Source organism: Mastomys coucha, chromosome X (assembly GCF_008632895.1).
Source record: "Mastomys coucha isolate ucsf_1 chromosome X, UCSF_Mcou_1, whole genome shotgun sequence".
Taxonomy (NCBI): domain Eukaryota; kingdom Metazoa; phylum Chordata; class Mammalia; order Rodentia; family Muridae; genus Mastomys; species Mastomys coucha.
Genome location: NC_045030.1, coordinates 106137413 through 106151920, shown reverse-complemented (window position 1 = coordinate 106151920; position 14508 = coordinate 106137413). Strand labels below are relative to the sequence as shown.

Genomic DNA, 14508 nt, shown 5'->3' with positions numbered 1-14508 from the left:
GTCCTTATGCTATATATCCATATTTATCCTCGATGATTTCCCTTATTCTAAAGCCTTTGTTGCCTGAAATGTAGACAGCTGTTTCAGTCTTCTTCAGCATGACCTCTCATCTCTATGTATCTTTATTTTTCTCTATTTCTTCATTTAAATTGGGTTCTTGTAGACGATATGTATTTGGTTCTGCCTTAATCCCTTATTGCTAATCTCTTAACATATTAATATTGTTATTTTTTATCCATAGCAAATCTATAAAAAGTTTACAGACCATGTTCACTATATTAGAACATTCTAAATGGTTATCCTGACCAGTGAATGTTTCACTTCCTAATATTTTCTTCTTGCTCATTATTTTTTATTTCAGCCTGAACTAGGTTCTAGTATTTCTATTGGTTATTTTACTTATTTACATTTCAATTATTCCTTTTCCCAGTTTTCTCTCTGCAAATCCCCTATCCTATCCTTCCTCCCTGTTTCTATGAGGGTGCTCCCCCATCCCCCTCCCACTTTCAACTAATCACCCTAGCATTTCCCTACACTGGGGCATAGGGCCTCCACAGGACCAAGTACCCCTCCCATTGATGCCAGGTAAGGCCATTCTCTGCTATATAAGTGGTTGGAGCTATGGGTCTCTCCACAAACCACTTTGGTTTGTGGTTCAGTTCCTGGGAGCTCTGGGGGTGGGGTCCTGGTGGTTTGATATTGTTGTTCTACCTATGGAGTTGCAAACCTCTTTAGCTCCTTCAGTCCCTCCATTTGTTTGGCTTTGAACTTTTACATCTGCATTGTTCAGGCTCTGGTAGAGCCTGATATACCAGGCTCCTGTCAGCAAGCACTTCTTGGCATCAGTAATAGTGTCTGGGTTTGGTATCTGTATGTGGGATGGATCCATCCCAGGAGGCAGTCTCTGGTTAGCCTTCCCTTCAATCTCTGCTCCATTTTGTCCCTGTATTTATTTGAAGTGGGAATCAAGAGAAAAACGGTGATCCCACGAGAGACTATGAGTCATGAGTGGGAGGAATGAGCCTTAATTTGGTTTTGCTTGTTTATAGGTCTTGGCTTTTTATATTATGATATCCAACTATGAAATATCATAAAGCAATAAAGCAGGCCTTATCTAATCCCACCCCCCCACCACCACCACAGCCAATTCTTCTGTTCAAAATGTAGATATTCTGCTGTTCTCCCCCTTCTTAACAAAGTATGACAGGAAATACTTCAGTTTCAGTGGACATCTTTATTGTTTAATAGACCATCAACGTCTCCAAACTTACAGCTGGGATTTCATCGTATTCCCATGCTGAGTCATGAACAGTGACAAAGCTAACCAGAGGCTACAGAGAGCTAAGCTTTTACAGCTCACTTCCGTTCACAGGCAGAATATAAATAGATGCCCTCTACAATGCACAATGGTTTTAGTCACTAAGGAAGTTAAATGGGATCTTGAAGAACGCAGACAAATCCCAATGCAGTAAAGACGAGCTGAGATGCTGTGCAACTGTTTAAGGGTTCCTGGTGCTGCATCTTGGCCACTAGCTGAATCTTGCGCTAACACCAAATGGAGATGTGGAAAACACTTGTTGACTTAGGGGCTGTGCACAGGAACCAAAGGCAGGAAAGAAAATACTAAACATTGCTGAGAGCATCCACTCCAGGAAGGACTTTACCTGTTTTTGAGAAAGTACACAGAGACAGTATTACTATATGACCCACTACCAGCTCTTACTAGGTTATATGGCAGAAGTTAAAAACCTTCTGCATTTTGGGTCCCTGATCAACTAAAATGTGTTCCTATCTACCCCTCCCACCAAGTGGAGGCAGGAGCTTTATTTACACTATCTAGTTAATGTGATTGCTAGTGACAGCACCACCCAAAGTTCTCTACTGTGCCCCACTTCTCAGAATGCAGTCTTCACCCTGCCTTCAAAGAAGCCAAAACACAGAGATTAGCCTCACCTTCCAGGAGCTCGAGACTGGCACCACCCCCAGTGCTCACATGGCTGACTTTATCTTCCGTGTTCCATTTGGCACAGCAAGTGGCAGTGTCTCCACCACCTGGTGAATGAAGAACAGGGGGGAAAATGTTTGGGCACCAAAACTAATTGTGGTTCCCAACCCAAAATGGAGCTAATGAGCCCCTCCCATCAAGAGGATCCCCTATGAATGACACATCAAGAGACCCAGAAAATGTTAACCATTCCCTATGTGCCTTCCCCTGAACATAACTCTGCCATGTGTTAGTGTGAGTTTAGCACAGGAGCCCTTACCTATGATAGTGATGCAACCCCTAGAAGTGGCTTTCACCACCTCATCCATGAGTGACTTGGTTCCCCTGGCAAAGGCTTCCCATTCAAATACCCCAACAGGACCATTCCAAACAATCTGCTTAGCGCGGGCCACGGCCTCGGCATATTTCTTGCTGCTCTCAGTACCACAGTCCAAGCCCTGGAGGGTAGAATTAAAAAGGATACCTGTTCAAGAAAACTTACTAGGAACAACTAGCATCTCCACCAAGACCATAATGTAAGGCTGAACGTCAAGAGTTCCTACTAGGGCCAGACAGTAAGTAGTGATGCACACCCTTAATCCTAGCATTTGGGAGGCAGAGGCAAGCAGATCTCTGTGAGTCCAAAGCCAGACTGGTCTATAGAATGAGTTCCAGGACAGCCAAGGCTACAGAGAAACCCTGCCTTGAAAAACAAAGTTCCTACTAGAATCAAAATGTATCCTTTAGCCCCCTTTAAGTTTACATGTATATGGCCTTTGACAAAAACATTCAATTTTATGAAAGATCAATTAAGGGGAAAACCTCATGTTGCTTAATAAAGACATTCTTAATGGCACTGTAACAGTGAAGACCCACATCAGTGGTGCTCAACCAACAGTGACCCTGCATATCAGAATATGTGCCAATGTCTGAAGACATTTTTGACTGTCACAACCTGAGGTGTGGATAAGTGACACACTGTAGCTGGTGGTACTATGCATGTAACAATATAACAACAGCCTTGCCACAGCAAGAACTCCTTGAGATTCCAGTAGAGACTGAGAAACACTGAATCAGAGCAGTTGTGTTCAACCCTCCACTTACCAGACTCTCCAGGAAGCCATGCTCAAACATGTGTGTTGGATCCCATTCCTGTTGCCTTTTTTTAAAGATTTATTTATTATTATAATTAAGTATACTGTAGCTGTCTTCAGACACACCAGAAGAGGGCGTCAGATCTCATTATGGGTGATTGTGAGCCGTCATGTGGTTGCTGGGATTTGAACTCCAACCCTTTGGAAGAGCAGTCAGTGCTCTTACCTGCTGAGCCATCTCACCAGCCCGCCTTTATTTTTGGAGCCAGGATCTTACTATGAACCTTTGACTGGCCTGAAATTTGCTATTAGACCAAGCCAGCCTCAAATTCAGACCTGCTTGCCCTTGTCCCCAAGTACAGGAATAGTGTGAGTACCACCATGCCCGGTCTATATGATTTATTTTTATTTTCATGCAGTGTGTATATATGGTGTCCCACAGAGGCCAGCAAGGGCATTGGATCCCCTGGAACTGGAGTTAGAAGTAGTTGGAAGTGAGTCACCCAATGTGAGTAACTCTCCCCCCTAACTGCTAAGCCATCTCTCCAGAGCCCACATTTGCCTTTTAAAAAAAATTTCCCAAAATGATGCTTGAGGACCACACTTTGACAAACAATGTAGCAGAAACATGTCTAAGAAAAATGATAAGCAACTATAGATCAACGTGATATGTCTATATACAGTTATCAAACTAAAGATGTAGTGGCACACCAGTAATTACAAGGTAATTACTAAGCCGAGGCAGGATATTAAGTTCAAGATCCACCTAGGCCATACAAAAGATGAAGACCGTCATAAAGATGAAAGAGGTAGTTATTTGGTACCAAACTATAGTCAATTATAAATCCTTCATGTACATATATTTTTCATACATTCCTTATGATTAAGCTCACTTTCATTACCTTTTTTGTTTTGTTTTTTTTTAAGACAGGGTTCCAGGGTTCATGTCTTGTTGCACTGGCTGTTCTTTAGACCAGGCTGGCCTCAAACTCAGAAATCCTCCTGCGTCTGACTCCTAAGTGTTCTGATTAAAGTCAAGCACCACCACTACCCTAGCCACTTTGATTATCTATGTTTTGAGAAAGTTTTTAATCTCTTATTGGTATTGTGACAGCATGCACACGTCATGTAGAAGTCAGAAAACAATTGTTGGGAAATCTGTTCCCTCCTTCCAGTGAGTGCAGGTCCCAGGCCTGTGTAGCAAGACTGAGCCATCTCACCAACCTGAATGTTTGCTTACAATGGCTTATAGCTTTTAGCACTGTAATCCAGAACAGTTCAAACCATGAAAGTACATAGTACTGCTACCTCTAGCATATAGTTCTAAACATGCATTGAAAAAGAATCAAGAGTTTGTCCTCTTATTGATGAAAATAGCAGCAACCTGCCAGCACTACTTGTACCCCAGAGATTTGTCCTCGGGTCCCCACTGCATTATTTGTAGTGCTCTTTGACAGTTCCCAGGGAGACTATTAATATGCCTGTTGGAGGGAAGAACTCAGCGGTAGCTTACTTGTTAACATCTGAGATACACAGATGGATCTCAAACTGCACAAAAAAAATCTGTTAGATGAATGAATGGATGAATGAATAATACTAACAATTTCTGATCCCTTACATAAGCAAACAACCAGTTGACTCACCATCCAGCCAGCAGGTATACCGGAGGCCACAGTAGCTTGGCCAGTCTTGGCATTCTCATCAAATTTGTCAGCAGTGACAAAGTCAACAGGCAAGGTAATCTTCACACCATTTTTCTCAGCTTTGGACATAAGATCTTTGACAATCTTGGCTCCTTCTTCATCATACAGAGATGTGCCAATCTACACAAGAGAGCCAAGGAGATGAAAATCAGCCCTTATACTAAGAACGCAACTGACACGAGCATAACACACCACAAAGCTGTGATTCTCAACCTTCCTAATGCTGGGACCCTTTTATATTCTTCTTGGCTACTTCATAACTGTAATTCTGCTACTGTCATGAACTGTAATATAAATATGTGATGTACAGATTTATCTGAAATGCAGCCCCTGTGAAAGGGTCATTTTTTTAACCCACTCAGGGGTCACAACCCATAGGTCAAGAACCATGGCTATAAATACAGGGACAAAAGCAACTTTCCAGACAGAATGAAAACATTCTTAGGATTCACATTAAGTTTACAGAAACTGCCCCTTAGCAAACCATTTCACAGCCACTTGCTATTGGCTCCCTACCTACCTCCATGTTGTTGAGCACCTTAAGGAAAGTAAAGGCCATTCCACCACCAATGATCATCTCATTGACTTTATCTAGCATATTATTGATCAGCTGGATCTTGTCTGCGACTTTAGCTCTGGAAGAGAGAGCAAGAATCATCAAGGCAAGCACAATTGATGAGTGTGGTGCTAACACTCAAAGCCACAGTACGAAAGCAACAAAAGTACTGCCTAAATATGCAGTGTTTCTGTGCGTTGATCCAAGTGTAAAGCTCTGGGTTAATTCTCAGCACCATAAACAGAAAAGCAAAACTTCCCTAGCTAAACAACCATGCTCCCATCCAAAATTTACAAGGCCCAGATTGCCAGATTAGTAGCTGAGGGTGTGAATGAAAATAGTCTCCATAGAGTCCTATTTGCATACTTAGTCCCCAGTTGAACTGTCTAGAAAGTATGAGGTGTGGCCTTGCCTTGTAGGAAGGAATGTCATTGAGAGTGGGCTTTAAGGTTTCCAAATCCCATACTAGGCCCAGTGTGCCTCTCTGCCTACTACCTACAGATCAGGGTTCACGCTATCCTTAGCTTTAAATGTTCAGAAGTCTTCCAACATATCCCCTGTAGTTAAAGGAAGACTGCTGCATTTCAGGCTTATTTTGAAACCAATACCACCAGCAGCGGGCATTCACTGCCACATTCTAGATCTTCATTCAAAACAAAGCCAGATAGTTCAAATCTTAATGTGAAGAACTCAAAGACCAAAGTCTGATGCGTTTAACTCATTAAAAGAAAAAATAGCCAGGCGGTGGTGGCACACACCTTTAATCCCAGCACTTGGGAGGCAGAAGCAGGCGGATTTCTGAGTTTGAGGCCAGCCTGGTCTACAGAGTGAGTTCCAGGACAGCCAGGGCTACACAGATAAACCCTATCTCGAAAAGAAAAAAGAAAAAAGAAAAGAAAAGAAAAAAGGTTCAGGGGGCTGGTGAGATGGCTCAGAGGTTAAGAGCACTGGTTGCTCTTCCAGAAGTCCTGAGTTCAATTCCCAGCAACCACATGGTGGCTCACAACCATCTATTGGGGGAACTGATGCCCTCTTCAGGCAGGCAGATGTATATGCAGCTGAGCACTCATACATTGAATAAATAAATAAATAAATAAACAAACAAACAAACAAACATAAAAAGAAAAGGTTCAATGTTTTTAGGATTTTTCAAAACAACACAAAACCCTATATCCATCTTGGTTTCTCCAAGCAAGGACCCTGAAACAGCTCATGAAGTCTAGAGAACAACTATGTTACATGAGACTGACAATTCTCGAGTCCATTTTCATGAGGAAATGCTGAGTGTACATTAGTCATGTAAAGGCTGAGGAAATAGTCCACTGAAGGGTCAGTGCAGCTTTCCCATCCAGGCAGGCCAAGTTCCTTGTTCCTCTCCCGGATGATCAGCCCTGCATCCCTGACCTTACCTCTCTAGACAGTCCCGTGCTTAAATTGTCCTCAGTTACCCAATGTTAGAGCCCCTACCAGGCTAACACTAAAGTATGAAAGTGTTCTTCATACCCTCCCAAGATAGCCAGGAAGGGTCTCTCTGGGCTCTCCAAAGCCTTCGCAAAGTAGTTCAGCTCCTTCTTCATCAAAAATCCACCAGCCTTCTGTGGCAGGTTCACACCCACCATGGAGCTAGGGAAAAAAAAGAAAAATGCATTCAAAATCAGATTGTACCATGTAATGTCCCCAACTACAAGTCAGCTCCACACCACTAAAATGTTTTCATCACTTCTAAGATACTAAGAGACTGGTTTCATCCCTAAATTGCAATAAAGCCACTTACATCTTAGGTAACTTCTGACTAACAGTTTACAATCAAGGGTAAAAAAAGCAATGAACTGAGGTGGCATTTAAGATACCCAGGTAAAGGGTCCGAAAGATGGCTCAGCAGTTAAGATCATTTGCTGTTCTTGAAGAGGACCTGGATTCTGAACCCAATCCCCAAAGTGCAGCCGGCCCCAGGGAAACAAACGCCCTCTTCTGGCCTCTGAGAGCACATGCAGGCAAAATCCAATAGTAATGGAAAAATTGCCCACTTAATAGTTTTTCAATAGGCCAAAGGATAAATCACAGTATATAATCAGCCAGTTGATGAGAACATGTTTTGATATGTTTCCAAAGGTAAGAAAATTATCAAAGTTAGATAAACCTGTTCCTGAAGCTATACAAGAAATGCTTTATTTATCACTACCAAGTTTTATCTGTATTTCCACTTTGACTCAGGATATTTCACAAGGGCCATATAGCACCAAGAAGAGATAGAAGTTAAAAATATATCTCTCGGTTTTTATTATCAACCCAGGACAACCTAGAGTTCCCCAGAAGAGGAGCACTCCTGCTCAAAGTAGACTATGGGCATGTTTGTGAGGCATTGTTCTGACTGCTAATTGATGTAGGAGGGCCCAGACCAAGATGGATGACACCATCTCTAGGCTGGTGGGCCTAGACTATAAAAAAAACTGGCAGACACTGGTGGCATTCAAGAGACAGAGGCTAGTGGATCTCTGTGAGTTCAAGGGCAGCCTGGTCTACAAGGTAAGGTCCAAGCTAACTAGGGCTAAAACATGAGACTGCCTAAACATAAGCCAAACATAAGCCAGTGAATGAGCCAGCAAGTAAAACTTGAATTCTGTTCTTGACTTCTTTCAAAGATGGATTTTGATTTAGAGGCTCGCTCCAAGTAAACCCTTACTTCCCATAAATTGCTTTTGATTTTGAGTGTCTAATTCACAACAGATACAATAGGAGATGGTAATCTCTAAAAACAGTCCAGAATTTGAATGGCTCAGGTGCCCAAGATCATTGTGCTCTGCCTAGTACTGACAAGGTTCTTTTTGGTACCTGTGGGCTCGGTGTGCAGTCCCAAAAGCATCATTGACATAGACATCTCCTAGTTTGGACAGTGAGGCTCGGAAAGCATCAATTTTGGCTGGCTCAGCTTTAACCTGTAGAGAAAAATTTAAAAAGGAAAATCTAGTATAGAAAATGTTGTTGACTCCAAAAAACCCCAAAAGCATTTTCAGGCCACCAAGAATCTCCTTGAACATCTTTAAGACCCTGACTTAGTAGGACAATAAGTTTTACAACTAGCAACAGGGTCAGTCCTTTGGTCATTTCTTATCCCCCTTGCCTCCCCTTTGAAAATTATACACACATGTACACACATATATGCACACACACTAAATATATAATAAAATTTTCAAAACAAAAATGTTTGAGAGACTATAAGATAAATTGAAAGCTTCATGGAAAAGATGCCACAGCAACTAACAATTAGAACAACTCTGACTTTTGACCCGCCCATGGGTACAAGGAAGGCAATATAAATTCTAAAAATAACAATGTAGACACACTGAATAACATTCAATTATGAGGGTAGACAGATGGCCCAATAGTTAAGAGCACTTGTGGCTCCTCCAGAACACATACTGGAGCTCACAACTGCCTGGCGCTCTAGTATCAAGGAATCCAACACCCTCTTGTGGCCCTCTTTGTACACCTGTACACTCATATACTCATACATACACATGATAAAACTAAAACTGAACTGTCTTCATGTTTGTGTCCAGTTTGAACTTTCAGGCATTCTAAGCCATTAGACTCTGAATAGCAACTGACTCAACTAAGACAGAAACTAGTATAGTCAGTTCATTGATTCCTGAATAAAACACTCTGCATCAACTTTCCAGTTGCTCCTGCCATTTCTAAGCACTAGAGTTTTTAAGTCTTGAGTTTCAGTTTAAAAGGGCACCAAATTTTAGGTCAGCATTTAACTAGTAGTACTGTAGCAAACATGCCAAAGCAGGGTAGGGCCAAGCTCAGGGCACCTGCGCTGCTAAGAAAAGAAACTGCTTGAAATCAAGCACTCCAGATGCCTTAAGAAATGTCAGAGGTCAAAGGGGAACTGATGCCTCAGAGCATCTTGTTCTCACATCATTGAAGAGCCAAAGAGGAGAAAATACTAGGAAGTGCCATTAGTGTCCCTTCTAACCAAAGGGTAAATCCAATATCATGCTCAAAAAGGCAGTTTTAACAGTTTTAGTAGTTGAATTCTGCTGTCAGGTCTAGTAACCAGTCTAGTGGAATGTCTACAAGCACCTTTCTAGGATAATGGCAAAGGAGTAGATTCAAACTGCACAACTGACTACATGACCCACCAAGTCTACAACATTTACCATGTGGATCTTTGTAGGAAAAGCTTGCAGATCTAATGGACTTTCATAAACTATAAAGCCCAGCAAGTGACTTCAGCAAAATGACTGCCTTTCTGAAACCAAAGCCCCTTTCTTTAGCAAATGAGGGTGACACCTGTACCTACGGATGTTTAAGAGACTCAAATGAAAACATTATATTTCACTTAAAAATGCCTTTAGCCAGGTATGTGAGGACATGCCTCTAATCCCAGCACTGGGAAGAAGATGGAAAAGACCAGGAGTTCAGAGTCATCCTAGGCTACATCAAGCTTAAGACCAGCCCGAGCTACACAGCACATGAGCTACATGAGAACTTATTTCAAACCATACCTACCCAACTCAAAAGAAATTCCTTAAAGTAATCTCACTATTACCATTACCTTCACTCAATACTCATATTATCTAATAGAATTCATGTATTTTTTCAAAGGTATTTCGAATGTGAACAGAAAGAGCATCTGCACTGCTAATCACATTCCATTCCTTGATCAATTTATGTAGTTTTGCATACTCTGCAGTAATTCAGAAATATCATGCTATGCATTTATACAGTTGTTTGTACCCAGGGTAGTATCCACTACCACTGAGCCATATCCATGGCCCCCATCTATACATTTTTTACATGCATATTACACTTCAATTAAAAAAAAAAGTTTGGGGGGCTGGTGACATGGCTCAGCAGGTAAGGGCACCAACTGCTCTTCCGAAGGTCCCGAGTTCAAATCCCAGCAAGCACATGGTGGCTCACAACCACCTGTAATCTGATGCCCTCTTCTGGTGAGTCTAAAGACAGCTACAGTGTATGCTTACACATAATCATAAATAAATCTTTGCTTTAAAAAAAAGTTTCCTCTATTCTTTCATCATGGCCTCATGCAAATTGAGGCCCTATGACCCAATAATATCAACATCACAGGTCCTACCTTGTTCCCAGAGGCATCTTTTCCCTTCCCTTCTTCCTCTACATGAAAGCGGAGGTTCTCCAGCAGGATGACAGTCCCAGCCGCTGGGTTGGCACAGGCATTCTCGACTTCTGAGCCCACACAATCCTTCAAGAACAGAACATCCCTGGGGGAGAGGGGAAGCAAGAGATGAAGAGACTGGAGTGGCCTGAAAGCTGAGAACCAGTGGCAGCCTGCTGACTCCCTCACCTCCCAGCTTGCCAGCACCACAGCTCTGTACTCACTTGCCCAGGAGAGATTTGAGTTCGGCAGCAACTGGCTCTAAGGAGTACTTGTCAGGCATGGGAACACCATCAGGCCGGCCCAGGTGGCTCATAAGGACAACTGACTTGGCTCCATTGTCCAAGCAGAATTTGATGCTTGGAACAGCAGCCTTGATCCTATAACCAAGAGAAAACAGAAGACAGGACAATGTTATTCCAAGGAATTCGTGGGAACTATTTGAACTGGTGAATTCGCAAAATAAAGCCCCTTTCTTCTCCAAGTTGCCTCAAGTCTGACAGTTGCAGAATTCTGATGACTTCAGGAGAAGACAAACATGATACCAACCTGCCACCTAGACTTACACTGTCTCATGATGGATCTGTTCCTCCTGCTGAAAAGAGCTCGAGGCAAGCCTGAAGCTGCTGTCTATAGCAGCACCTGCCTGGGTTAGCTGGTTTAGGAGCTGGGGATGCACTTCAGTTGGTAAGTACTTCCCCTTCCCCGGCAGGCACAAGCCCTGGGACCAGCAAACTGCACATGGTGATGCACACCTGTGATCCCAGCACTTGGGAGGTAGAGGAAAGAGAGGCTCTTCAAGATCATCTTCAGGAAGTAGCAGCAAATTTGAGGCCAGCCTCGGATACATGAGGCCATGCCTCTTAACAAATAACCTCAGCTTTTAATGTGTCCCCTCAGTTCTCTGACAACAGCTGTATACTGTTTCTATGCTCTGTATAAGCCACGTAATGCATGCTCAACACCTGCTCCCTAATTCTGAAATGAGTAGTTGCTAGGTAGAGGGTACCTTTGTGACCAGAGTCACTTGGTACGGACCCAAAGGAAACGAAATTATCATACAAAAAGCTATCTGTACACTAAAAGTTTATTATGGAATTGTTCACAATGGCTAAAATGAAAGATCCCACCCCACTGCCCATCAGCAGATGAATGGAGAAAACAAGGTACCATTCAGTCACAAAAAATAAAATCTATATACACATAAATCTTTTAAAAAAGATTTAAAGCTAGGCCTTGTAGAATACACCTGTAACCCAACACTTGGAAGGCCTAAGCAAGAAGATCCCAAGCTCAAGCCCAGCATAAACTGAACTAATGTCTCAGACTAATGTTTTGAAGTCTTTCTTATAAATTTTCTCAAAAGCAACAACAGTCCTATTATATAAAAATTCTGTCTCTGCAGGGGCACTGGAGAGCGCACAGTTGGTTAAGAAGGCTTGCAGCAGCCAGGTCAACTGGCTTACAGACTCCGTAACTTCACCTCCAGTGTATCCAATGCCCTCCACAGGCAACCACTCCCCTGATACATACATACATACATACATACATACATACATACATACATACACACACACATACACACACACACACACACACACACACAAATCTTTACAGCCGGGCAGTGGTGGCACACGCCTTTAATCCCAGCACGTGAGAGGCAGAGGCAGGCGGATTTCTGAGTTCAAGGCCAGCCTGGTCTACAGAGTGAGTTCCAGGACAGCCAGGGCTACATAGAGAAACCCTGTCTCGAAAAACCAAAAACAATAAATCTTTACTTGCTTTCTAACACCTCAAGCTACTTTCAACTTAAACTCATGGTCCTCCTAAATCCAGACTCCCAGGCACTAGGATTAGAGGGATACACCATTATGTCAAGCTAGGTTTTGAGGGTTGTTTTGTTTGTGGGTTTGTTTGTTTGTTTTGAGACAAGGTCTCTCTACAGACCTGGCTATCCTAGAACTCTGTGCAGACCAGGTTGTTTTCAGTCTCAAGATGTCTGCCTCTGCCTCCAAAGTGCTGGGACTAAAGGCTTAGGCATAAGCCATATTTTTTCAGAAATTTCAAATATTAATGTCCATACTGATAGGTTAGTAAATCAAAACCATGGCTTCAACTACTGTACTCCCAGTGTGAAAAGAAAGGAATTTGTACTCCGTATACTCAAACAACTTCCACCCAAGCCAGGTTTAAGAGGAATCTCACCTTTGGTTATTTGTTATCTGGTTGTTCTTCATAGGAACGTTGAAGTCCACCCTAGAAAAGAAAAAGGTTTCAGTTTCACAGCCATGATCAATGTCTTGGTCCTTAAGTATTTTATTGAAGCAGTTAAAAGATAAAGGGTTGCTAAGATGGCTCAGGGCATGGGTACTTGTTGCCAAGCCTGACCACCTGAGTTTTATCCCCAAGACCCACGAGTAGAAGAAAGCAAGTTATTGTCTGAACTCCACAAGTGCCTGAGCTTAATTCTGTTTAGCATGATGGTATCTGTAGTAGTCTGAGGGGGTAACAGATAATAAGTAATGCACCTTGATTCTAATTATTTTGATACTGCTTCTGGCTCCTTATGAAAACGTCCCCCAAAGAAATTAAAAAACAAAACAAAACAAAACAAAACAAAAACACCAAGAGAATGCCTGACCGGAGCCTGAATAGGAAAAGCAATACTTCAATATAAGTAAGATAATAGTGGCTTTCAAAAAACCTGAGGGGGAAAAAGTGAGTGAGCTATGCATCAGCCCACAAACAACAGGTTAAGTGGGAGGCAGATGATCAAAATGCAAGCTAATACATTGAAGCTGTCCCTTTTGACCTAACTGATTACTGCCTTTTTTTGTGGTGGCTGGGGACTGAACCCAGGGACCTGGGCACAACACCCCTAGCCCTGTTTTACGATTAGGAACCAATTCTGAACTCTTTTCTATGGGGTGGCTGATTTTAATGTCTAAGTTCTGTCTGCCATGATTTTGAGAGACTCATTCTGCCGTATAGCTTGCTCTCATTCACCTCCTGCATGAATACTGAGATCAAGTGTATACCAAGACATCCACCCCCAAGATATTTTTAATTAATTTTTCTTAAATCTGTGAAATGATTAGAATATCTGGCTAAGAGTTGTAAATGTTAAAAGGCTTAGAAGTGCCACGAGGTGTTAGATTGATTCTCCAAACTATTTGAAAGCTATTTGAAAGAACTATAGGAAAAGCATTACTTTTAGTACCACTCACTAAGGGGCTGCAATGAGGGGGTCAAGACTGCTTCGGTCCTTGATTGTAAAACTCCACCTTCCTTCCCCCTTTTCATTGGTCTTTCCTGTCTGCAGCAGTGACCACAAATCCTGCAGGTTGCTGGCTTCCTCTCTACCCTGAACACTAACCTACCTTCATCAAGGAGCTGGAGGGACATGCTTCTTCATTCAGATTTCAGAGAGCCTTTAAAATTAAAAGGCAGTGTGCTTCTGAACAAAGAAACGCACCCTAGTTGGTTTCAGGCACTTGAGGCATCCTCTTTAAATATCCTGAGCAGGCCCTTGCCAGCCTGAAAGTGTAGACCACAGCAGATCAAATATCCCATTTACCATGACTGAGTTCCTCTCTTGCAGATTCCCAGCAAAGCTAGTGGACAAAAGGGTTAACTGTACAGGGTGAGCAGTGCCGTTTCCTGCACCCAGAACCCTACAGGAAGGAAGGACTGCCTTTGGGCTAAAATATCCAACCATCTGTGGCTTCTATCCAAGCTGTGATGGCATCAGCTTACTGATGAAAACTGGATTAGTTCTCACTGACCTCTTGATTACCTTTGACCTTCACTCTCTCCTAGACTTACAACTAGGCCTTTAGCTTCTTTCCTGAAGACTCCAAAGCAGGAACAGCATTACCTACACATGTCACTTGTTCACTTGTGTGTGTGGGGGGAAGGGTGTATACACACACTTACATACATATATACTAAGGCAAGAGTTTGAGGCCAGCTTGGCCTGCAGACTGAGTTCCAGGACAGCCAGGGCTAGAGCAAACCCCTGCTTC

At 42.6% G+C, this 14508-nt stretch overlaps 1 protein-coding gene across 1 annotated transcript in view; it reads right to left on the bottom strand.

Moving 5' to 3' along the window:
- Window positions 1–1214: 1214 nt before the first annotated feature.
- Window positions 1215–14508, bottom strand: part of Pgk1 (phosphoglycerate kinase 1) — a 16868-nt gene continuing 3574 nt past the window's right edge. The window contains exons 2-11 of the mRNA XM_031366511.1: window positions 12689–12739; window positions 10708–10863; window positions 10445–10589; window positions 8170–8273; window positions 6841–6960; window positions 5302–5416; window positions 4722–4901; window positions 2265–2442; window positions 1954–2052; window positions 1215–1664 (exon numbers count right to left, since the gene is read on the bottom strand). Of these exons, the coding sequence (XP_031222371.1) occupies window positions 1624–1664; window positions 1954–2052; window positions 2265–2442; window positions 4722–4901; window positions 5302–5416; window positions 6841–6960; window positions 8170–8273; window positions 10445–10589; window positions 10708–10863; window positions 12689–12739 (1189 nt within the window). The 3' untranslated portion in view covers window positions 1215–1623. The remainder of the gene's footprint in view (window positions 1665–1953; window positions 2053–2264; window positions 2443–4721; window positions 4902–5301; window positions 5417–6840; window positions 6961–8169; window positions 8274–10444; window positions 10590–10707; window positions 10864–12688; window positions 12740–14508) is intronic.